This window comes from Sceloporus occidentalis, unplaced genomic scaffold (assembly GCF_023333645.1).
Source record: "Sceloporus occidentalis isolate IW3139 unplaced genomic scaffold, rSceOcc1.0.p SCAF_7, whole genome shotgun sequence".
Taxonomy (NCBI): domain Eukaryota; kingdom Metazoa; phylum Chordata; class Lepidosauria; order Squamata; family Phrynosomatidae; genus Sceloporus; species Sceloporus occidentalis.
The window spans coordinates 61,950,573-61,976,724 of record NW_028316987.1 but is presented as its reverse complement, the minus strand read 5'-3'; the positions used below and the strand labels follow the sequence as shown (position 1 = coordinate 61,976,724).

Here is a 26,152-nt window from a genome sequence, read left to right as displayed (position 1 = left end):
TGGAGACGGCACTCCCCTACCTGCCCCATGCTGATTCCATTCTGGAGGAAGGGCCTCCCTCTTGATAAACAGCTCTTTAGGCCCAGTTGCCAAAACACAAACTTAGCTATTTCTTTATCACACCTTCCTTTTTTAATTGACATTTCCACAGTAGCAGGTTTTAATATGATGGTAGCTTAAGAAACTGTGCGCCAAAATGGCAGCTACATTATATGATAATGAGAACCTCAAGGGCAAAAAGGTGAGTAATTCGAATCCTCTGCAGGGAAGCTTTCTTCATTTTGTCTTTCCATTGCCAGTCTCTTCTGAAAGATAGTAGAGCATGAAAGATGGGGATGGAGCCCATAATTCAGACCTTGGGAATTTACTTTTAAGAAGTAATTAGTTCTCATAGTTCTGTATCTTGCCTTATTTGGAATAACTTTCAGCTTATTTGCCATCATCCATACTAAAACAGCCTCCAGATGCCTGTTCAAGAGAACCAGAATGCCACAAGGTGATACAAGAGGTTCTCAAAATGAACATCTGGGATTACCTTTCCACACAGAACCTGGGGGAATAACATTATTTTCTAAGCCAAACCTGGAAAGGTAGTCTGTATGATTATTTAACTGATGGTATCAAAACAGCTGAGCTATCCAAGAGAACTAATATGTAATGCTCCACCATCCATTTCTTGGCATAAATCATTCATCAGATCAACAACGAAATTACCTGTCCTAGATCCAAGCCATCTATTAGACTGGAAAGGATACAAATGACTGATCTCTTCTGAAATAGCTGATCTTGAGACCCCACAACTCTACCTGGATTTGTTAAAAAATGATAAATAGAAAATTGGTGGGTAGTATATTAAATAATAAATTCCAAGATAGATTTTGCCAGCAAGTATATGACCACTAGCTCCATGAGGACAGGGAGAATTACATCTTCGCAGGCTCTATGGACTGTCTTTTCTCCATTACTTCATCTTATTTACTCAGGATTAGAAGAGATTTGTTAGACATCCATCTCTACACAAGATAAAGACAAAAAATTAATAGCTGAGAGCTAGATCACAATGTTTGTATCTACATTTTACCCTTCTATCTTCCAGAAGCCAATATAGCCTCAAGGCATTTACTTTCTTTTTCATAAAAATGTTGTAATGCAGGTACTGAAGCTAAATGAAGTAACAAGGTTAAGAACTAGACTGTAATATCAAGCCATCTAAAAATAGATAAAGAAACAGATTCTCTAATTTCTCCCTTCTGCTTTCATATATACAAACAGATTTTCTTTGATTACAGTTCAATGTAATTGTTTGATTATAGTTCAGTTATATCTGACACACTTGACAATCTATTTTCAGATTTTAGAAGAACAGTTGAAGGTATGTGGCTTTAGGACAGATAAAGAAGTCACAGATTTGTACCTTGGTGGAAAGTAAGTACAAGAGTTGTTAGTTTGATTGATGCTTGTTTAACCTGTCCCCAAATTATTGACTAACACTTTTATATGGGTCAAGTGGAAAGCTCATTTGTTAAAATCTTTAACTATAGAAAAACATAAATTTCTTTTCATTACTGTGAATATTAAAACATTTTTCTTGTTTCTTAAGAAATGGTAAGGTATAGATTCACTGTTTAGTTTTTCTTATATTGATCCAGTGTTGCTCCATGTTAAGCCTCTTTATCCTAAACTTCAAAATTTAACAAATAATGCAACATTAATGTTTTAATCTAGAATAGGAACAGATCAGGAGTGTTTGGAAACTTCAGCTGATCCAAACAGCTGCAAGGTGTAAGAAAGGGTCGTGAAGTCATGCAAAATCCCACCTAGCAAGTTTTTTTGTGGTTTTTTCGGGCTATGTGGCCATGTTCTAGAAGATTTTCTTCCTGACGTTTGCCAGCATCTGTGGCTGGCATCTTCAGAGAATGCTTGCCTTGAAAAAAGTGTGTGTGTGTGTGTGTGTGTGTGGGTGGGTGTGGGTGTGTGTGGGTGGGTGTATACACACACACACACACACTGGGTGAGCCTGGGAATACTGGAGTGATCTGCATGTGTCTTGTTCTGTGTTGATGGCAGGCCTCAGGCTGGGAGGCTAATGCAAAAGAGGATTAGTGTCTGCTAATTGGTGATCATTATCTGCTGGGAAAGCCCCTGACTCTGAGTGGTTTCTCATTTGCATTTGCTGAGTCCTCATTTTGCTATTCCTCAGGACTGGTAGCCAAATTTTGTTCACTTTAAGGGTTTCTTCTTTCTGGTTGAAATTATCCAGATGTTTGTGGATTTCAATGGCTTCCCTATGCATCCTGACATGGTAGTGGTTGGCATGGTCCAGAATTTCAGTGTTTTCAAACAGTATTTTATGCCTGGGATGGTTTGCAGCATGTTCTACTACCCACCTAGCAAATTTGTCTGTACCACAGGTGACTTTTTCTCTCCCCACTTTTCATTGTTCTTATGATTTCCATTTTTGTGGCCAGGTATATGCTTTTTTATGCTTTTAAAACATGCTGGAGGTAACTGGTAAGGGAAGTGTGACAGGCAAAGACAGTCCCTTGTTCTTCCTTAGACTCGCTCTCAGTCTCACCTTAATGAAAAGTCTTGCTCCTATCCTTTCCTCAGCATTATCTCCTACCTACCTCTCTCAGCCTCTGAGGATGGCAATGGCAAACCCTCTCTGAAGAAACCTGCCAAGAAAACGATAGGTTTGCCTTAGGGTCACAATGTCAAAAATAACTTGAAGGCACACAACAACAAACCCTCATCAGACACCCCCTTTGTGTCAGAGGTCTAGGAACCCCAATGCTTACTCCAATGTCCAGTATAGTTGCTAGTATGTTTCTGAATAATATATCACACAGAAGTCTTAGTGATTACAATCACCCCTTCATATCCACAGATTCAAACATCCATGGTCTGAATATATTTTTAAAAAAAATATAAATTCCAAAAAGGACAATTTTATTTTGCCAATTTATATAAGAAAAACCATTTTACCATGCCATTGCATTTAATGGGACTTAAACGCTCTTGGATTTTGGTATCCACAGGGGATCGTGGAACCAAACCCCAGTGGATACCAAGGGCCTAATGTATATGAAAACAAACTGTGACTTTTATTATAGTAACAGATAGAAAATGCCCTAATCAAGTTCTAACGCAACAACCCTTTAGTTAGATCAGGTGTCAGTTCACTAGCTGATTATATAAAAATTAGATCCTCTCCAGATACTACTTCTTCTAAGACTTTTTTCACATCACAACAAACAACCCCAGCCTCTCCTTTCGGAATGTGGTGGCTTGGACCTCATTTAAACTTCTCCCTGGGGTTCCTTTTTGCCTCTCTCTTTTAAATGGACAGGTTTTTATTTTATTTTATTTTCACAGAGTTATTACCCATCCTGCCCCATAAGTTCTATTGATAGTTACCCTAAGATCAGCTAGAGCAGAATCCCACTTTTCCTTAGCTCAGCTTTCTTACATTGTTTACTACAGATCCACTGCTACAACCTGACACCCGAAATCTGAGTTTCTTCAGCTCTTCTTCTCCATCTTCCCAGTGCCAGTACTGCTAAAACAAACATACAGATAGGCAAAAGAGAAGAGGAAAATAGGGCAATGAATGGGCATTAAAAGACTTTGTAAAAAGGAGGTGCCCTTGTATTTTATTTGGAACCAAGGCAGTTGGAGCATTGCCTTGACAGAATGTGAAAAATACTTTGTTTCTCATCCCGACCACCATTTCTGACTTAGAGTTTTCATTGAGTTTTCTTGGCAAGTTTCTTCAGACGGGATTTGCCATTGCCATCCTCTGAGGCTGAGAGATTGTGACTTGCCCAGGATCACCCAGTGGGTGCTAATGACAATTTCAGTGGCAGCAGTGGAAGAAGGGAGATCCAGTGGATGTATAAAGCAGTGAGGCACTTAATCCCTGCAAATTTCCTACCCCAACCAATGTGGTATTGCCAATTTATTTGGTGATTTCTATAAGTAAGAGTTCAGTTATAATATGATATATACACAACCAGAAAAAAAAATCACGTGGAAGTGCTGTCAAATTCAATGAATTCCTTCTTGATTAACCTAGTAAGCACATGATTTCCAAGTAAGAGTTGTTTATCTTGCTTTATAATTTTTGGTCAAAAATAATTTATTGAATATGATTAACAGAGCAGAGATAGCCATGTTGTCCATAAAAAAAATCCAACATTTATATTGTGGCAATATATTTTGATAAAACAAAAGCAGACAAGTCCCAGAGGTTTTCATTCCTCTAAACCAAGAGTTGCTAGTTGAAGAACATGACACTCAAATCCTGATTTTCTGTTGATGGAATGAGTCTGGAACAAAAATGTTTTACCATTAATGCATAAACTGCAACTGTCCCTATTTGGCAGGTACAGCCCTGATTAATCCTCTGTCATTCCACTTTTGAGCTGCTTTTAAAAAGTCAGTTTCCTTTTCCTCCTCCTCACACTCTCCTCCTTCATCCTTAGCTTACTTAAATTGCTGCAAACTTGAGATCAAAGTTTGCACTCACCTCAGCAGAGGGAGAAGCAATTGAAGAAATTTGCCCTTCTTAGCGGGCTCAGGCAAAAGCAAGCTGCTGAAGCCTCTCCTATCTTGTATGTTCTTCCTCATTAATAACTTTTGCCATCTTGACCACATTCTGATGTTGCTTGGAGACATGTGTCTCTGTTTTTATCTGTGAAATGTTGGAGGGTATGTTAATGTCTTTGCAGTAACATTGCCAGTACTACCAGTCAAGCATAGGAAATTCTTCTTCACAAATCTGTCATGTTAAGGAAACTGATTAGTTTAGCAGTAAATAGGGGAAAAAATCCTGGAGGCCCCAGAAATCTTAGTTTATAAAGATGTGCAGAGACTAAACACAATGCACAAAGAGTGGGGTTAAAAATGGTTAGAATTGAATTTAAAATGGAATAAATTAAATGCCTTTGAGCACAATCCTCTGATGAGTTTCTCCAGATTTGTCCCATTGATTTTAGTGGGCTGTCTCAAGAGTAAGCTGCTTGAAAATTGCAGTCTGATCATCAAAAGAATCATGCAAGGCCTGCAGGTACAGAAAAAAATGAAACCAATTTAAATTATGTTTTTACTCTTGAAGAAGAAAAATATGACACACTTTCTGTGTGGGAAGATAGGAATTTTTTCTTTTTGTCATCTGCAGCATGCCCCTGTGTTACAAATAAAACTACTCTAGGACTTCCTTCTGTCCCACCTTGTGGGACTCCAACTTTGGACTTTACCATGATTCATATGTTGGAGGCCCAGGTAACTAGATGTTCGTAACAGAGACTGCCAACAAGATACTGATTAACTAACTAATGACAAAAACCCTCAAGCCCTCAGTCTAAATGGGAGCTGCGGAACTATGCCTTCTTCAACTGGATAGTAAACTATCATCAAACCATCACTTAAAAACCGGGCTTCATTGGAAGCTGGTCATCACAGTTTCCCAATGTGGAAAAAACAGGGAAACATATTCATATGATGATTCCTGGTTTACTCATGCTGTGAGGAGAAGAATGAAGAGGCTGTATTGCACATAAAAGTCTTGGACATTTTTTGGCTTATTGAGCAAAGCTATAATTGCCCATACAGGGCTACCAGCAATAGGCTTTTTCACCAAAAATGAGCTAAGAATTAGGAGGGGGGAGGTACTTAAATTCATTTATTTAGTGCCAGTGATATTCTGATATTCTGAAAAGTGCTTTTATGTGAAGTATTATGGTATAATATCTAAGTGTTGTTGTTGTTGTTGTTGTTGTTGTTTGTATCCTGCTCGTTTCCCAGGACTGGGACTCAGAGCAGCTTCATAATATTAAAAAAACAATACAATTAAAAACATAGAAAAGAGGTACATTAAAAGGAATTAAATTATTACGGTGTTAAAATAGATAACTATTAAAAGAACAAAATGCATTTTAAAAAGATAAAACAGTATAAAACATTTTAAAATGAAACAACATCCCAGGCCATTTACAGCTATTCTGTTTTAAAAGTCTGTCTAAACAGATAGGTCTTAGCTTGCTGGTGGAAGGCTGACATGGATAGAGGCATTCAGGAGTCCCTGGGAAGGGAGTTCCAGATCTAGGGGCAGCCACCAAGAAGGCCCTCTCTCATGTCTCCACCAACCATGCTTGTGATGGGGGTGGGATGGAGAGAAGGGCCTCTCTAGAGGATCTCAGGGCCCAGGCCAGTTCATACAAGGAGATACAGTCTGCCAAACAGCATGGACTTGAGCCATATAGATAGAGGTCATAACGAACACTTTGTATTGTGCCTGGGAACAAATTGGCAGCCAGTGGAGCTGTTTCAATAGGGGCATTGTGTGGTCTCTGTAACCTGCCCCAGTTAACAGCCTGGCTGCAGCTCTTTGGACCAGCTGAAGTTTCTGAACACTCTTCAATGGCAGCCCTACATAGAGCCCGTTACAGTAGCCCAAATGAGATGCAATCAAGGAATGTACCACTGAAGCCAGATCCAGCATCTCAAGCAACAGAAGCAGCTGAACACAAGCTTTAAATAAAATAAATAAAATAAAAATAAATAAATTAAATGTCCTTCTGGTGGGGCTTCCTCTTTCTCATCTCCTTCCTTTAATTTCTGTCCAGCATTCAGCTGCACACGTCATCAGTTCTGCTCACCACTTTGACCATATTTCTCCTTTATTGTCATGCCTTTATTGGCTCCCCATCCCTTTCCGTATTTGTTACAAACTGCTGTTGATGACTTTTAAAGCTCTGCATAGGCTGGCCCCTCCTTATTTATCGGAGCTTCTTTTCCCTTACCTTCCCATTCGCTCCCTCTATTCTGGGAATCAAGGACTGTTGTCCCAGCCAAGGATTTTCTTTTCTCCATCCAGGATCTGCCCCTTTTCACTGCCCGCTCCTCACTCATGGAACCTCCTTCCCTCCCAAGCACAGCTCATCACCTCTTTACCTAGCTTTAAAGCTGAGTTAAAGACAATACTGTTCAGGGAAAAGTCCTCTGACATGACTTGATTGTTATCGTAGGTTTATTTTTTATTTGTTGCTTGCTATATTTTATTATTTAATGTTAATATGTACTAATATGTGTTATGTTAAATTAATATTTTGTAGAAAGTACACCTTAGGCAGGTTTATTTTATTTTATTTTTAACTGATTGTATGTACAGCACTGTGTAAATTTACAGCACTCTATAAATAAAGCCTAATATTGATAATGATAATAAAAATAATCATAATAACAATGTGCAAAGGCACTCCTGGTCACTGCAGAGACATGGGCCTCCAGATTCAAAGCTGAGTCCAAGAGTACTTGCAAACTGGAAACCTGTGTCTTCAGGGGGAGTGTAACCCCATCTAACACAGGCTGGATCCCTATTCCCTATTCTGCTTTCCAACTGACCAGGAGCACTTCTGTCTTGCCTGGATTAAGTTTCAGTTTGTTTGCCCTCATCCAGTCCATTACTGATGACAAACACTGGTTTAGGACTAGGACAGCCTCCTTGGATTGAGGTGGAAAGGAGTAGTAAAGTTGAGTTCAAACTGTATTAGATGCTGAAGTTATATACATTTTGTTCCAGAGGATTAAAAGAAGTTCCTGATTTATCACGATTTCATATGCTAACATACTTGTGGCTAAATAATAATAAGGTAAGAAAAAAAATAATGTTTGCATGTGTTTCTACCTTTGGCTGGATTCTTGGGACAGGGAGAAGTAAAAATATTAAAGAAATCCTGGATCAGTTGTGTGGGATGTGTGGTTCTCCAGATTTTGGTGGAGAATAAGGGACTGTATAGACCACCCCTAAGAGGAAGCCTGCAGCAGCCCCTTCAAGTGGCAGATTGGGGTTGCGGCAATCACACACCATGGCCCCAATCTTTCCTTTCTGTGGTGCAAAAAGAAGCTACAAAAAACGCTCCTTTCTGCACTATGGAAAGGGCGCCATAGCTGCCAGTGCCACAGCTTTTCGGTGCTCCTTGGGTACTGTGTCATATAGATACAGCGCCAGAGGAGCACCATAACACTGCCCACCATGTGTTGCAGTGCGCAGTGTCATGCCGGCCTGGGGTTGGAGTAAGGGCATTTGCCTTAACGGCCAGTCTGTACACCTTCTAACTTCCATGAGTCCTGTGTGGGGAATCATGAGAGCTGCAAATAAACAACATCTGGAGCATTACAGGTTCCTGTGTCAATCCTTGAGTTGATTAAATTTACTATGGAAATGCCAAAATGTACTGTCCAGTTGAATGTATTTTAATTTTCCATTAATTTAAATAAAAGCATTGCTCCCAAATATCCTGTGAGAATAAGAGGGCAATTTTGCCACATTCTCCCAGCCCTGGCCAATTTAAACAGAGTAGAGGTCTTTTATTAAACTTCTAGTTCAATCAGTGTTGTTTAAAAAGGTCTCTCTTGGTCCTAAAATGGCCCCAAAAGGCCTAAAACATGGTGAAAATGACCCCATTCCTCCTAGAGGCTATTTGGGGACAAAATATTTTTAAATTATTATTTCTGGGGAGGGTTTCAGGTCTCCTGGAGGGCTACTGTGGCCCCTAGCCTTCCCCAGTTACTCACTTGATTTAAATCCACAACGCCTGTAGATAGGTATAAGATATTCCTCACCAGTATAATGACATAATAGTACTATTCAACTTCTCACCTTTTAGATTCAAGATCTGGCTTTCTTGAAGCATAACTGTTTCTTGGCAGAACTATACCTCAACAACAATGAGATCAGAAATATAGCAGGTACTGCATTAACATTATTTCTCTTGAATTGGGTCTCTTGGAATACAGAGGTGGTATCAGCATCTTGCCCTTCCCAGTAGACTCAGGGGAAAGCAAACCGTTGCAGCCTCTCCTAACTTATTTGTTCTTCCCCATTAATAACCTCTGCTGTCTTGATCTGATATTTCTTGGTCATGTGTGTCCTGCTTTTCATCTGAGAAATGTTAGAGGGGATCAGATTTTCATTTGGAAAGGGCCTTTTTTGGTGGGTGCTCCCAAACTTTGAAATTACCACTGAGAGGTCAGGATGGCCTCCTCCTTCTGATGGCAGGTCAAAACATTGCTGTGCCAGAAGGGTTGGGCTTTTAATACTGCACAATTTTATTTTTAAGGTTGGTATACTATATGCAGTCTTTTAATGTATATTAATATTTTTAATGTTTCATGTTTTAACTCTGTGAATTGTTTAATTACTTTTAAAAACAAATAACAAAGGTTTTAACGTGTGGACATATATACATTTTAACATACATGCTTTTATTGATTTTGCAGTGTGTTTAATTTGTATTGTTTTAAATATATTGTTAGCCACTTTGAGTGTCATTATTAGAGGAGAAGTAATAATAATAATAATAATAATAATAATAATAATAAATAGATTGTCATGCTGCTTGGGAATGTTTAACCATGTTGAACTGTTACAGCACAGGAAAGGCAAATTCAGACCAAGAGATAATTGTTGCTGTCATTTACAGGTGCTCTGAAACATATACATTCCTTGAAGATTCTGCTACTACACAACAACCAGCTGAAAAAACTGGAAACAACTGTGAAAGAGCTACATAAAATACAAAGCTTACAGACCTTAAGTAATAATCTCTTTCTCCTCTGCCCTCATCGTAGAACAATATTGACAGCCTCCCCCACTTTGCATTTTATTGAAAACAGTTTTGAATAAGAGGATGGAGTCAAATAATTCAAAACTTTTTTAAAAAGCGTCTTCTGCTGAGCAAATAGATTCTATAATTAAACATTCCAGTATAGGTTTTAACTAGTGTATCCATTAAACAAACAAATGAAAGAGGGGGAAAAAAACCTATACTGAGCAAAGCAAAGTATAGATGAAAATGCCCGAGACTCTGAAATTTCATATGAAGATAAGTAAGACAGTGCTGGCGCCACAAAGTTTTGCCGTATGAAATTGCCTCCAGGGCAATAGGATTATATATGCTAACCTGTGGAAAGTGAAAGTGTAAGCAATCTTTTCTCCATTTCCCCCCTAAAGGAATGCACTCATAGATCATATTAGGCTTTCAGAACTTTTCAGAAGTAGGAACTAATTTAATGCCTCAGTCAAGTAATTAGTGGAGGTGTTTTAATATCATCCAACTGGCGGATTGCAGGCTGAATGTTTGATGACAAGAAATGTAAAGATGACTTGAGCCTGAAGCTGAGCCAAGTTGAAGTTGAAAGCAAGGCAAATGTCAGAGGATCCTATGCCAGTCACATTACTCTAAAATGTTTCATTACAGGCTACACTTTAAAAAATGTGATTTTAATGCTTAGTTTGAAATGATCATATATGATACTGGGCCAGCTTCCAGTTTCTCAGATTGATAAGCCTATCAATTGTCCAATAATATTTTATAGATTTGGGGGTTGATGTCAGGGGTGACCCTGTCATTAGTCAGACTTTCACATTAGCCCAAGTAGATGCTGGGAAACTGCAGTGCTGCATCCGCACTGCAGAAATAATCTAGTTTGACACCAGTTTAACTGCCATGGCTCAATGCCATGGGATTCTGGAAAGTCTATTTCTTGCCTAACAAAACTCTATGAAATTCATGCAGTTAACATAAGCTGTCAGGCTACTTTGAAGGCACATGCACATGCATGTGTGCACACACACAATGCCTCAATTGATCTTTTCAGTGGTCACTCCTAGATTATGAATTCCCTTCCAAGGAAGTTGAACTAGCCCCTTCCTTCATTGTCCTACTGGCAGGGAAAGGCCTTTCTGTTCACACAAGCCTTCAGCAACTGCTTACCTTTTCTTGTCAGAGGTTTCAAAAAGGAAATTCTGGACATAATATTTTAATTTTGATTTAGTCTTATTTTGAGTCTTTTAATTTCATTTGTGTTTTAAAGGTATAATTAATTTAATTTATATTTCAGTAAGGATAATTTATTGTGTTTTTATTAGAACATCTTTTTTAACAATTTTGGACGCCACCTTGCATCCAAATTGTGGAAGAAATTTGAGATTTGAATTAAATAATAACCCCAACTCTTAATTTGGATTATATACTTTTTCTTTATAAATATAAAGCATATCAGCTGCCACAGGGATTCTACTGAAAAGAAATAAATGGCACAGAGCTAATGTTGTCTGGTTATAAATGCTTTAGGTCAAGATAGGCCCACAGGGAACAAGGGCAGCCAGCCCTAAAAAGTATAGAAAAGAAATAACTATTTCTGTTTTATAGATGAGGATGTAAAGTACAACCTAGCTAGAATTTATTTTGCACAGAGCATGCTTTAGAATGATTGAAAGCCAGACTGGTGTAGTGGTTTGAGCTTCAGACTATGATTCTGGAAAGTAGGGTTTGAATCCCTGCTCTGCCATGAAAATCCACAGGGTGATCTTGAACAAGTCACGGTCTCTCAGCCTCAGAGGATGGCAATGGTAAACTCCCTCTGAAGAAACCTGCCAAGGAAACCCTGTAATATGTTTGCCTTGAGGTGCCATAAGCTGGAAAAAAAATTAAGACACACAACACACACACACACACACACACACACACACACACACACTTTAGATTGATTCTAGAGACACACTTATATCCAGTACATAGCTGGAATTGAGGAATCAGCAGAATTCCATTTTCCTTGCAGACCTTGAAGGCTCCTGGCCTTGAGAACAGTTGTTGGTGTGTACCAATGTCAGATTAATCTGTCCGAGCAATACAAGTCCAGTGTTGGATGCTACCATAGTTTGCTTGCTAATAATGGCTGGAACCCTATGGCACACTATGTCAATGTAATAGTCAGTTACTCCAGTGCACCTTTTTTTCAGGGTTGCACAGTGATGGGAAGGTAGAAAGCAATAAAAGTCATCTCTAGCCAGAGAGGAAACTGCCAGCTCTGCGCTGCTTGGCTCTCAGCTGGATGTTTGGTGCGAAAGTTGCTCTAGGAGTGGGATGGGTGATTTTCCAAGACAGTCTTCCGAGAGCATCAGGAATCCAGGCACTGCAAAGATAGCCTGCAGGCAAGCTGTCACCTTCCTGTCTAGACAGCAACAGAGGTAGTAACAAAACCTTCCTCCTCTTCCACTTCATTACATTGTTTCTTCTATTGCTGTTTTCACACCTGCCATCCCTACCAGAGTAGTTAATGCCAGCCAATGAGAGATTGGCCAGGATTTACTTGCTGACTGAAAATAACATAGAACACTAAAAGCTAATGTGTACAAGTAAACAAAATGAATAAAATCAGCATAAAATCCTACTAACCCAGTATAGTAGGTCCTTGGTATCCATTGGAGTTTGGTTCCAGGACCCTCTATGGATACCAAAATCCATGGATCCTCAAGTCCCATTATAGATAATGGTTTAGTAAAACAGTGTCACTTAAATAAAATGGCAAAATCAACTTTGCTTTTTGGATTATTTTGGAGGAAGAGAATATTTCCAATGAGTCAGCATGGTGTAGTACTTTGAGCCTTGGACTATGACTCTGGAGACCAGGATTCAATTCCCCAGTCGAACATAAAAACCCACTGAGTGACCTTGGGAAGTCTCTCAGCCTCAGAGGAAGGCAATGGCAAATGCAAACCTCCTCTGAAGAAACTTGCCAGGTAAACCCTATGATAGGATCACCTTAGGGTCGCCATAAGTCAAAAATGACTTGGAGGCACACAGCAGCAGCAACAACAAAATATTTCCAAGCAATGCATGGTTGCATCTGTAGCTGTAGAAACCATGGATACAAGAGGGCTAAGTGTGTAAATATTGCTATGCTTAGTCCTGATTGAAGTCAACATGACTAACTTGTTACATTGGTTTCAGTAGGCCTAACTGAAGTCTGGCAAATTATGTTTAATGGAAAAACCAGGTGTCTTCCTTATCAGCCCACTCCATTTAATAGGTAGCATGTTATGTATGCAGGGATTTATTCTGTGTATGCAGAATAAATATTGATTTGTATCAATATTAGCTATTTCTGGAGACGTTATAGAATATCTACTTGATTCCTACGACAGTGTTGCTCTTTCTGCTGCTGCCATCTTGTGGCTCTTTGAATGCAGTTAATTAGAGTAAAAAATCTTTTTATTTTTTGGCAAGGAAAGAATTCACAAAAGTACATGTTCTCTAAAAGATTAATGATATTGCACAGGATTATTGTTTATATGCAGATTTGTCCATTATTAAATCAAGCTACTGATTCATTTAAATGAATCATGTATGTCCAAAATGCAAGGCATCCTTGTCACTGTGTCTTAGCATTGAGTGGATTTCTTGTCTTCTTTTTCTCTATTGAATCGATAGGTCAGAATAAATTAAGGAAGCTAAAACTGGTAGCCATAGATCCAAGAAGCAGATCATTTGTAATTATGTGGCTTTTGGATCCTAGCTTGTCCATAGAGTTTGGGAAAGGTGTCAAAATGCTATGGGTGTTGAGGGAGATCTCCTTATTATTGTATGTTTAATGGAAGACAGTGGTTGTTTCTTTTTGTTTCAGAAGAAATCTCCTCTACCAGGGAAATGCCATGACTTGTAACATTTTAGTGGTATTGCAAGTGAGCGGGATTGTTTTTACATGGAAGTACCAACAGTACAATGCAGCATTATCATATCATATCAAGATATTTTGTAAGATGTCATTGGGCTGAGATAGGACTGTGGAAGAAAGTGTGCATGTGCCTTCAGTTTATGGCGTTGCTATGATTTCCATAGTTATTTTTAAAGGAAAGAATGTCCAAATGGTTTTGCCAGTTCCTTCATTTGAAATACAGCTTACAGAACCTGTTATTTGTTGGCAGTCTCTCATCCAAGTACTAACCAGGTCTGACCCTGCTTAGCTTCCAAGATGATATTGATGATGTTGAATGAATGAATGAATGAATGAATGAATGAATGAATGAATGAAGTAAATAGTCATGGTGTCCATATCATGATGTTACAACGGACACCCCGGTGATGTGATTAAACATATATGTAGTATTAATCACATCACACAGCATGTGGCATTTGGGAAAGTCACACTTTCTCAGCCTCCCTCCCACAGAGTATAACAAAAGAGGAATGAACAGAGAGATTGAGAGAGAGAGAGACTTATTGAGAGAGAGAGAGAGAGAGAGAGAGAGAGAGAGAGAGAGATTCACTCACACATATGCTCAAGGTAGTGCTCTCGCCCTGAGATTCTTCCACCTCACTGAGGACTGGACAAGATGACCCAGGTCCATTGATCTGGGAATTCTACAAAACTACTGTCAGTAATAATATGTCAAAGAAATGTCTGTTTTCTTTCATTAATCTGAAATTAATCAAATTCACTGTGTTTGTTTTGATAGACATGCCCTCTCCCCAAACTGAATTTAACATTTAGAGCACTTTGGTATTTTGAATGCTTCAGATTTGCCCAAGTTGGATGAAGACTATTTTGACTGGACTGACCAGTCACAAAATTTTTCATTTGGGAGCAAATAAGTCACAGTTCTGTTATGTCCATAGTTTCTGACTGCAAGATATGCCTAGAATTTGCTGGGACTAGACAGGTTGTATTAACGTAGGAAGGAAAGATACACCAGCAATGCATGATGGAAACTTGCAGATTACATCCCAGATCAGAGTTGCAAAGGTTTTTCCTCCAGTTAGTTATAGAGAATAAACATGAACTTCAAAGACTCATCATCACACAATGCGGCATCAGAAGACATTCAGGTTTGTTTCCCCTATGCACCTCATAATAGGCCACAATGTTCAGGAAGGAGGTACTTTCTGAATACAAACTAGGAGATTGTGTTTGTCAAATGTCTTTTGAAGAAGAGGTTGCCAAGTTTTTTAATCACAACTTTGGCTATTGTTCTTTTTGTTTCATTTAATACAGACCTGTTTAATAACCCTTTGTCACAAGATTGTAGATACCGCCTGTATGTAATATACCACATTCCTTCAGTAACACTGCTTGACAGAAAAGGTAAACACTGTTTTTCTTTTCTTAATAGAAAATTATTTATTTATTATTATTATTATTAGAATTGTTTGCAATGGCATTGTTCTCATGACAATTCGGTAAAGCTGTCTCTTAAGCTTTCATGTGCAGGAAAAGTTACTGCTTGTTTTCATTTTCATTTTCTCTCTCTATCCCTTTAAATTTGAGAAACCCTAATTCTGAAGATTTATACTTGCCCATTACTAGATTTCATTTATCTTCTATAAAAGTATTTAAGAAAGCTGCTTAGATGTGGATTTGCATACCTAGCCTAGTTAAGTGCAATTGTAATAGCTGATTTCTTTCAATGTCCAGACATTAGTTGATAGCAGCAGAAAATAAGAAAGAGTATTGTTGCCCCTTCACAACTAACACATTTATTATGATATAAGTTGTCATGAACTAGATGCATGAAGTGCTCTCCTTACTTGACAAACATACAATGGGCAAAGAGAAAAAAGAAAACATGAAAAGAAAGAATAGGGAGAATTTGAGTGGAAAAAACCAAACAAACTGATGATGATGTAAAATCTGAATATCTCCAAAATGGGCAGTGACCTTTCACAGAGCACTGCTCATAGCACAAGCATTTCTAATTTAAAACATTGATTCATTGTTTAACAACCCCACAGTGAGTTGAAACAAATGTAAGCTTAATCCAGAGAGGTGTTCCTGGTTAGTTGAAAGGCAGATCAGGGCATAAGGATTCAATGAGTGCTGGGTGGGATTGCGCTCTCCCTAAAAGTTAAGTTTCTCCCTAAATTCAGCTCTGAGTGTGGATTCCAAGGTTCAACAATGGCTGGCTCTGCATTTGCACCATTACGTCTACATGGGGCTACCTTTGGAAAGTGTTCAGACATTTCAGTGGGTTCAAAATATTTCAGCCAAACTGTTGACTATGGCTGGTCACAGGGAGCAATCAAGGTACGTATGTGTTTGTATGAAATCATAAAAGGTCATTGCTAATTTTAATTTCCCATTTTGGCTAGACTTGGGCAAATGGTATTGCTTTTCTGCAGCCATTTTTGTGATTTGCCTAATCAGAAAATATGGAAGCAGCCCTGAAATTTGAACAAAGGTCCAAAACACAGTGCAGAAATAATCCAGTCTGACACTGCTTTAGCTGACTTGGTTTAGTGCTAGGGAATCCTGAGAACTGTAGTTTATTGTGCACCACAGCTCCCTGACAGAGAATGCTAAATGTCTCACGAAACTACAATTTCCGGAAGTCCCTAGCATTGAACCAGGGCAGTTAAAGCAGTATCATACTGGATTATTTCTGCAGCATGTTTTGGACATAAATTATTTTACAGGCAGTGTTAAATAGATTAATAAGTACAGTGAACCCATTCAGTCTGAATGTTAAAGGAGCCATTCCCTTAACTTAGGGGTAAGGGGTAAGGACATTGGATAGCGCCTTTAAAATTTGCTTAGAAGAATGTGAATGACACCATTGCCTGTGTATGCCTAAATGATGCCACTAGAGAGCTTCACATGCTCTCTTAATGTGATTAGGGATGCATCTGCACTGCAGAAATAATCCAGTTTGACACCACTTTAACTGTCATTGCTCAGTGCTATGGAATTCTGGAGATTATAGCTTTGTGAGACTTTAGGTCTTCTGCGTCCGGGAGCTCTGGTGCCACAACAAATTATAATTCCCAGAATTCCATAGCACTGAGCCATGGCAGTTAAACTGGTGTCAAACTACATTATATATGCAGTGCAAATGCAGCCTAGGTCCTGGATTAGCAACGAGTATTCCTGGGGACCAAATTGAAAAACAATCTCTCAGCCACAACCACTGAAAGAAGACAGTCTATACTTTGTTCCATCAGAAGAACTTCTGGTTTCTCTTCTTGAGTAATTCAGGCCCCATACAGACAGGCCAAAATAAAGCTGCTGGGTCACTCTGGAGGTATGCTGTTTAAATGATGCATGTATCCTAAGAGGCCAGAAACCGCGCCAAAGCCACGCTCCAGTCCTCCAGTCTGTATGGGCCCTCAGTCCTTTGAATTTCAATAATGCAAACCCTCCAGGTGCCCCTGTTCTAAGCCCTGACTGTTTTTAAATCTGAACAGTGTTTTCCTTGTAACTTCCAGCCCTGTTTGTCTTAAAAGATTCTTATCCAGTCTTTCTGGAGTAGTCATATGTTGGGTAAATTGGGTTAATGCAGTACAAAATTGGGTTAAAGGAACTTCGGTTTGGTTGCAGCAGCACAAATGAGTAATTGCCTTGGGGGAGATATTATGGAGGGTGTTACATAAATGTTACATAAAAATTAAAAAGCCAGTGAAAGTTAAACAGCAACTCTCTCACAGAAACTGATCATTTTAAAATGTGCTAAACAGGTTGCATTGGGTTCAAAGTTCTTTGGAGTGCCTTTCATAACTATCTTTGTAATATTTACATTAATTATTTTCTGTGCAGAGAAAAAAATCATCTAGTTTTTTTTTTTCAGACTAGACTTGGTAGCCTATGAAATGAAAAGCCATTCATACAACAGCAATGGAAATTCACTTTACCATTCCCTAAACAAATCAATTATATCACAAACTCTAGACCAAGTTAGGAGTGTTTCAAAGGCAATTTGCAACACAGCAAGGGACGGTTCTGCTGGGAGAAATGTCAAAAGTATCACGGGAAGTATACAAGACTCTGCATGCATCTGAAGTTCCATCTTGTGCAATGCTGGGATATGCAGTTTAAGGATGGTTATTAAGAATTCTCACCCATAGAGCCCCAGTGACTCCCCAAACTACAAAGTCCAAGATTCCATAGGATGGAACCGTGACAGTAAAAGTGGAATCATGTGTCCCATTCACCCAACTATTTTCCTATTGTGGCAGCCCAAAGGGGTTTTTCTATCCCCTTGCTGACACCAATTTGTTACTGACCCTTTTTAAAATTTCTCTAGACTTTGTTTTAAAATGCGTTATATTAGTAGTGTGGATATATACTCAAAGTGCAGACAAGCTCTTGCTAAAATGAAAATAGAACTTTATTTACAAGATGATTTAAAATAATATTTCACTAGTAGATGATGGATTAGACAATTGTTAATTCGTATAATGGTGTTACTTGTTCCACTTTTTGAATGTACTTTCTTAGGCCCTGTGCAGATCAGCACTTTGGGCTGGCCTGGGGTGGAGTCGGGGCATAGCATCTACATGACACACGCTCCAGCTCCACCCCCATGGCGCCATGGCACTGAATGACATGATGCTCCTCCAGCACTGTCCACATGACGCAGTGCCAAAGAAGCACCATATAGCCATGGCACCATGGCTATCACATCCTTTCCAGGGTGCCAAAAGGATTCTGCCTTCTCTCCACATCATGTTGCTATAAATGTGTGGTGCAAAAGGGCCCCTCATTACATCGTTTAACATAAAAACCAATGTAACCCACATTGTATGACTCCTATTAGGCCCATTCAGGAATCCAGATTCTGATTTGTATGATCATACCTGATTCAGATATTACAGGGGACATAGAGCTGTGTAGTATCACCATCTTGATGAAAATCTGTCAGTTTTCCAGTAGAAAGCATACTGCGACTGTATGTACTAATACCACTGATATAAAAAAAAATCATTGGTCCATAATTGGCTTTTTTTTACCTAGAACAGTTATTCTTTTCTACTGGTTCTGGAATTTTGAAAGTCTTATATTTTCATTTGTGTTTATCATTTATCATGTTCCATGTTCAAGATTCTGTAAGACCCAGCGAATCTGTTCATATCCTATTTCAGCGGATAAGCCTAGTGACCTTAAATTGGTGTCACGTTGAGCCTATTTTCCAGTACATTGGCAGATTGTTCAGCTGAGGCTTTAGAAAATTAAAAGACAACATATTTTACAGAAGTAACAACAAAAGAAAGAGAATCGGCTCTGCATATCTACAACCATGAGAAGACACTTGTTCTCCAGTCTATAGGATTTGGAAAGAGAGTTGATGTCCCATTGTTGCCTAAACCAGGATTTAGCCTGACACCCACCAAAATCTTGCAATTGCCTCCAGGTATGTAACTGTCATTTGGGAACATAAAAACAGGCAAGTAATTCATACTCATTCCTAAACTAAAGTAGTGCTTCTGATGCCTACAAACTTGTATACTTTCCTTATTTTTAAGATGTCTAGTTCAAGATTCTCTAATGGTGTGCTGTGATTTATATTAACTGTTGTTTTATACATCTAGGTAAAATGTGTTTTTTCCCCTTTAAAAAACACAACCGTGCTGAGTCACTCAACAATTTAAACATTCTTTGCTTTTCCTGATCTTCAGTATTGAAGTTTTTGAAAAGAATGCTTATGAAACATGCTGCACAAATACAGACACCTTCCTTCTAGTTCCTCTCTCCAAGTCTTGGGCCAGGGTGTCGCTTTTTTCCCTTTTTTTAAATGAATGTGGTATTAGACCCACTAGGCATTTCTAATTAACCAACATACATAATTAGAAATCTTATTTTACTACTCATTGCTCTTTGTCTCTACTATTAGACTGTGTCAGGCCATACTTTTTTAGGGGGTGCAAAATGAATAGAGCTGTATTTGCCATGTGATTTGGCCTGTGTATCCCACTATAAGTTGCTGGCCTGTTGCTAGTGTCCAGAAGTCGCTGGTTTCTCCCATGTCAATAGGTGGTGAATCCAAACTAGGTTTTAGCTGACACCGTAAAGGAGCTATCCTATGCTAAATCATAGCACCCCAGATTCAGCACCTTGGATATCTTTTTTAAAAGTCAGAGTAGATTAACCACCAGACACCTCTGCTAATGTTGAAATAAGATTCAATTTCCAGTCTGCTCAGCTTTGGTAGATAAAACCTTAGGTACTAACCTGCCCTTTGATTTAGGCAGAAAAATGAATGATGTCCTACCTTATTTAAAGGGTGTATGGAGAAATAAAGGTACTTGGGGCCTGACCTCTCTTGTTAGACCCACGTAGACTCACTTAACCATTTACCTAAGTATTACGTCATCATTGAGTAATGAATTCAGTGGGTCTACTGTATTTGGGGCTAACCAATATGATTCAGGCCTTTGTGTTCAAGAAGAAAAAAGTCAAATAACTGTATATGCCATAACAAATAGAGCCTAGGAAAAATGTTTGAAGTATAGATTCATTCAATATACCAAACTGCCCATTTTCAACCCTTGCTATTTAAAATCAGTTATGCTTAAAATTACCTTTAGTTATTTTGAATGCTATATTCCTTGAACAAAGTGACATATAGACATTAATAACTTTTTGTAACCCTGGTTTAGGTTGTGAATTTGGAAATCACCTGGTTAAGTAAGTAGTCTGATCATCATCTTCTTAAAATTCAATTACAGCAGTATATGTAAAACCAAATGAGACTAGCACTTTAAAAACTAACAGAGCTACTGTCCAATCAGCTTCTTGCTTAGTTCTACAAATACATAAATTGTCATGTTTTGGTTAGAATTTACAAAAATTCACAAAATGTAGATGGAAGCAAAATGAACACATTTGCCCATCTGAACTTTGTTTCAGTACATTTTTATCAAAATTTTATCAGATTTCAGTATTCAGATGTGTCAGTGAAACTGACAAAATCTGGGTTTTGCTATAAGAAACAGAGAGGTGTGGAGCAATGAAGTATAACTCAGTGACAATTCCATATAAAATCAAAATGTATACAAGAAAAGTATAATGACCAACCACAATTCCACTTATAGGTAGTAGTCTTTGTACCTGTAGAGACAAAGCCAATGTGATAGAGTGGTTTGTATGTTGTATCTGGAGAAGAGTTCAAATCTCTGCTTGGGTGAGCAGAACAGAAACCCACTGGGTGACTTTGGACAAGTCACACAGTCTCAACCTCAGGGCAAGGCAAAGGCAAACCCACTCATAATAAAGCTTGCCAGGTAAATCCTGCAAAAAGTTTGCCTTAGGATTCCCATAAGTGGGGAAAGACTTGAAGGCACACAACTGGGAAGAGGAAACCTTTCTCTTTATACAAGCCTAAATAAATAGCCTAAACATTGCATCCAGCATGAAAAACCCCACAGGGCTCACAATGGCGGTGTACAGACCGCCCCTTTCCCCGACTGATCGGGGCCTGAGCTGCCACAGCGGCAGGCTCACAGGCCCCGGTCCACTGCTTTTCCTGGCCTCGGGGAAGCGGCAAAAGGCCGCTTCCCCATGACCTGGAAAGGGATGTACTTGGGGCTTGATGCCCCAAGGACACCCCAACAGCGGCAGGGAGAGAGAGAAAGGGGCCACTCGGCCCCGTTCTCTCTGTATTGCTGGCACAGCCATTTAAAGACCATGCCAGCGATACGGGCGGCAGAAGGAGCTCCAAAACGGAGCTCCTTCTGGCGCCACTGAAAGGGCGCCACAAGCGCCCTTCAGCGGTGCCAAGATGTAACAGCCGCACTGCGCCGTTTGGACATGACATGGCCGTTACATCAAAATGGCAGCGCCCGTGTGAACAGGGCGCCACCATTTTGTACGTACTCCGTAAGTACTAGGGTTGCGGGCACCTACAAGAGATACACGGATTTCTTATACACGGATTCAAGCATACACGGTTTGAAAATGTTAAAAAAAAGTATAAATTTCAAATATCAAACATTGATTTGCCATTTTTTATAAGGGACACCATTTTGCTATGTCACTATATTTAATGGGACTTGAGCATCCACGGATTTTGTTATCCACGGGGGATCTTGGAACCAAACCCCAGCGGATAACAAGGGTCCACTGTACATATGGAGTATGTACAAAATGGCCCATCTGGACAGGGCCAATATGCCCCAAATGAGGGTGCAGCACTATTTACTGCATCTGGATTGTAGGTTTTTTGGAGGCCAGTCATGATGGCTCAGAATAATGTTATCTAGGGTACCAGATTGGGAAGACTGGCATAAAGACATTATCAAGGACAATCTAGCTTCTAGTTTTCTTTAGTGGCATTATTTTAGAAAGCAGTGACTTGACCTTTGTGTGAGATTCAGAATTAAGCACTTTGAAGTTCCATGCGCTTCATTGTTAGAAACAGTAAGCTTTACAGATACTCATCAGTAGTTACTTGGCTTCGATACCATTTTGTTTTGCTTCTACCAACTTTGACTTGTATTTTTCATATGTGGTACAAATGTATCTATGTGGCACTCCAATGCAGGACAAAATTATCTCATGCTTTAGGTGCGATATAATTAGTGTAAGAAATCTGCTATTTATATATCAGTTTCCTTGCAGTATTGGAAAATGTTTTGTCCTTTGCTAATTGTGGATTTGCGGGGGGGGGGGGGTCTTTTGAAGAATTCCATTTGAAAATCCAGAAGATGCTGTCTTTGTGAGGGCCATGAACCGCTCTGTAATGGAGTTCTCAACTGTGGACTGGGGGAAAATGCCTACCTGCGAAGAAAGACGCCTTGACAGCAATCCAGAAAAAAGGCCAGAGAGACTGACAATCAAATTCAGATAAAAGTATCTTAGCTTTGAAAACTGTATCCTGTAGGAACCCATCTTCTGCCTTTACTCCTATTAAATGTTCTTGTGAACCTCAGTTAAAGACATTTCAGACTAAAGCAAGTCCTGTAGTGTGTCATCATTTCAACAGGTAAAAAGAAAAGCTCTGCTAGCATAGTTACACTAAATGCAAATGCTGTAGAAGCAGTAGCAGAAGGGACAGCAGTGCACACTGGATAACAGCACTGGATGCCTCTCTTAATCTTAACACTAGAGATATATTTCTGCTATTACAACAGAACCAATGCTAGGGCAGTGAACCATTATATTCATAAGAAAGTCTTCAAGCTTCATTCAGCAGCCAACAGGATGGGCTGATACAACTTATAAATGAAAGGGTCCTGTCTCTTGTGCACCAAAGTCTAGTGCATCTTGATGGGACAAACATTGGCACAGACACCAAGCACAAGATTTGGGTAGGTTTATATGAATGCAGGCAATCCTTCAAATAACCTGATCCCAAATCAAGATTTCATCATGTCTAAAGTAATGCCCTTTATTTATAAACCCCACACTTACATTTATAAGATGCTTAAAATGTAGACATTCAAACCACAATATATATATTTACTTTAGATGTACAACTCCGGATACTATGCAAGTAAAAGTATTCCAGTATTTCAATGTATCACCTGACCATGTTATCTAAATGTTAGCTCTAAGACTTTGTAAGGGCTGCAGAAGGCCAGCATGAATACCAGAGTTGAAAATTAAAGGATTTTTCCTAACATCTCTTGGTTAATTGGCACACAACCATAATGGTAAACTGCTTCTGATAGTATTGTTAACACTAATTGCCTTGGGGATCACTGGCATTAATACCTCTTTGGTGGCCAAGCCACAGTAGCCATTCTTTTAAAATAACTACATGAGTGCTGCAGTTAGCTTTGTCAATCAGAGGTCATATAAAAGAGTGCAGATTGCTGCCAAAGCTAACTTCGATAAGTATAAAACTTATTATACCAGACACATCCTGTAGTACAGTTGTCACCTGAGCACCTATAATTAAAAACATTTATTTCACAGATCACCTTAATGACTGGATAACATGCATGTGCTATTATCAGTGCTTAACAGGCACTGTTAAATAATACAAGTCTGACACCTGGGGTCTACAAAATGTTATAATATATTACTTATTATTAAAGTGAAGCTGCTGTAAGATACCACCACAATAATTTTAAGTAACCCGGTTTTATCTCATTGTGCAGACGTGTGGCAGGTTTTCTTCTAACGCTGTCCATGTATACAAGAATAGTGGTCTTTTTCTTCCCTTCTCAGTTTTGCTTACTGGCGAGAAGCCCAGTATGAAGTCTAAAGTTTTAAGGAGAACATGTTCCACAGCAACCAATTTACATCCTTGCATCTAATTTCCAAACTCAACTAGAAGCTGAACATGGCAAGTCATGGCAGAAGGGTGTGTGGCAGGAGACTTGTCATGTTCATGGGAAGTTTCCCCCATCCCTTAAGTGACACCTGCATGTGTTTGCCATGGTATCTCATTAAGCAGCAGTTAAATGTGACTTCTGAAGGTAGAAGTGAAAGTTTCATGACAGCTTGAACGAGGGATTCATTGTGTCCCCAGTGCAATTATGTACAGAATGAAATTTGGATTTAAAATCTGTTTGACTGCGGAACACCTCCAACTAAACTACTTTTATATGCTATCTTCACAAACTTAAGTTGAGGGATTTTTTTAAAGCTACAGTTGGAATCCACTAATTAGAACTAGATAGTATGTGTGCCTAGTCATTTCTGAATGTTCCCTGTTCCTAGTCCTAGTCAGCCTAAAACTGAGATGGTAGTAGTTTTTTTTATGCCTTTAAATTTGTTTATGACAACAACAATTTTGAGTCAAAGAATCCATTTTTTTTCTGCGAGAAGAGGATGCAAGTAAAAGTGATCTAGGAGAAAAGAAAAGAAGGGGCAATAGAGATAAACACTGGCAAGAGCACAAACAGTGGTGTTTTCAAAGAAGGTGGTTGGAGGGCAATGCTTGGAAAGGTTACTTTACAGAATACTCTATCACATATGGCCAGCAACTATGTCAAATGTGGAATTCTGGGAGTTTTAGTCCAACTAAAAATAATTTTTAGAAACTCTGGCTGGCAGATGTATCATGCATATAGGGCTGTGTCCCTGTGTGTGGAAAGGACCCCAGCTATGTCCTACAAATTTCTGTGCACAGTAGCCCCATCACTTCTCTCCTGGCTTTCTTTCATTGATTACAGGATTCTTGATTAGCCAAAGATGCTTAGAATCCTCCCCCACAATTATCAGCTCTGATAATTTATGCTTGGGATCCTCCATGAGACCTTTGAAATTAAGACATAAAGGTTAACAGCAGGGATGAGGACACTGGAGGTAAGGTTTGTGTGTAGGGTTTCATAGTTTTCATGTGTTGACAGTAAATGTCTGATTACAAGTTACAACTCAGCTGGCATATATAGGGTATACTTCTTTTGATATAATAGCACATATAACTGAAAGCTGCTTCATATGTGACATTTCTAAGGTGTACCCATTAAAATTTCCACAAATAAAAGAAAATCTAATATATCAACACTTTGCACACCATTGCATTTGCAATACAATCTGTCGCCACCCCACGTGTCAATTCTTGAGGTGAGTGAGAAGTTCCAGGGATGTAGCACTCATTCTGATTTGATTTCCTTTGAACAGAAGTCCATAGCATAATGCCTTAGTGGTATTTTGTAATATTTATCTTTACTTAACAGATCTGGAAGATGAGCACAGAAGCAATATTCAACAATTGAGACATCCCAAATTTGGGGTTGCTGGAAGCCATGTGCCTTACACCTCCAATCCTTACTACATAGGGCAAAAGAGGGGAGAATGAGGAACATAACAGTGGCTCTTCTTGCCTTTGCACACCGAGAGAATTTGTGCAGTGGCTGTCATGCAAAGTTGCCTTTGCACACAAATTATATTATATTATATCCTGCTTTTCTCCTGGTATGGGACCCAAGGTGGCACATAACACCTTAAAACCACAATACCATTTAAAGAAACTAATTATAAAAGTTAAAAATAATTAAACTAATTTAAAAACACAAGTTAAAACAGCATTAAAAGGAATTAAAACATGATTTTTTTTAAAAAAAAACATAAACATTACACCCCACACCATCAAAAACTCTATCTGCTGTCACCAAATGCCTCCTTAAATACAAACATCTTTCCCTGCCAGCATAAAGAGTGCAAGGAGAAAGTGAACTCGACCTCCCATGGGAGGCGGTCTGGTTGGCCCCCACTTGTCTTCTCTTGCTTCCATGGAGGGACTGTGCAGAGGTAGAACTGTATATTCTTGCATTCATCTGTGCATTTGATGGGACGGAGAATAGTATTAAAGGGTGACCATAAAGGCTTTTTTAAAAATAGCAGCAGAGTGGAGGAATGGGAGATGGTCCGGATGCCATTTGTAATTTTGCCTCTGGGCTTCTAGCCCCTAAGTTTCCCTCCTGCTGCTGCCATCATTACTGGACCCTCTGTAGATACCAGACATTTGTGGCAGTTTTCTATGGTACAGAATTATGTCAGAGCAATCTTCTGAATCATAGAGTGGTTGCTCTCACATTCCAGACTGTCTCATGACTATCTTGGAGAAAAGCGAATGGAGAAAACAGTTTTGTTTTTTAGCAGCACCAACATTCAAAAGTGCTGTTTTTGGCACTGGTGGCAAATT

At 39.1% G+C, this 26,152-nt stretch overlaps 1 protein-coding gene across 1 annotated transcript; it reads left to right on the top strand.

Annotated features, from left to right (window-relative positions):
- On the top strand, positions 1-22,493 carry LRRC72 (leucine rich repeat containing 72). The gene is made up of 9 exons (XM_089531366.1): positions 1-241; positions 1,352-1,425; positions 7,583-7,652; positions 8,670-8,751; positions 9,486-9,599; positions 14,839-14,928; positions 18,809-18,967; positions 20,214-20,241; positions 22,237-22,493. The coding sequence occupies exons 1-9, from the start codon at positions 197-199 to the stop codon at positions 22,400-22,402; spliced, it is 828 nt and encodes a 275-aa protein (XP_089387492.1). The 5' UTR covers positions 1-196; the 3' UTR covers positions 22,403-22,493.
- The last annotated feature ends 3,659 nt before the right edge of the window (positions 22,494-26,152 follow it).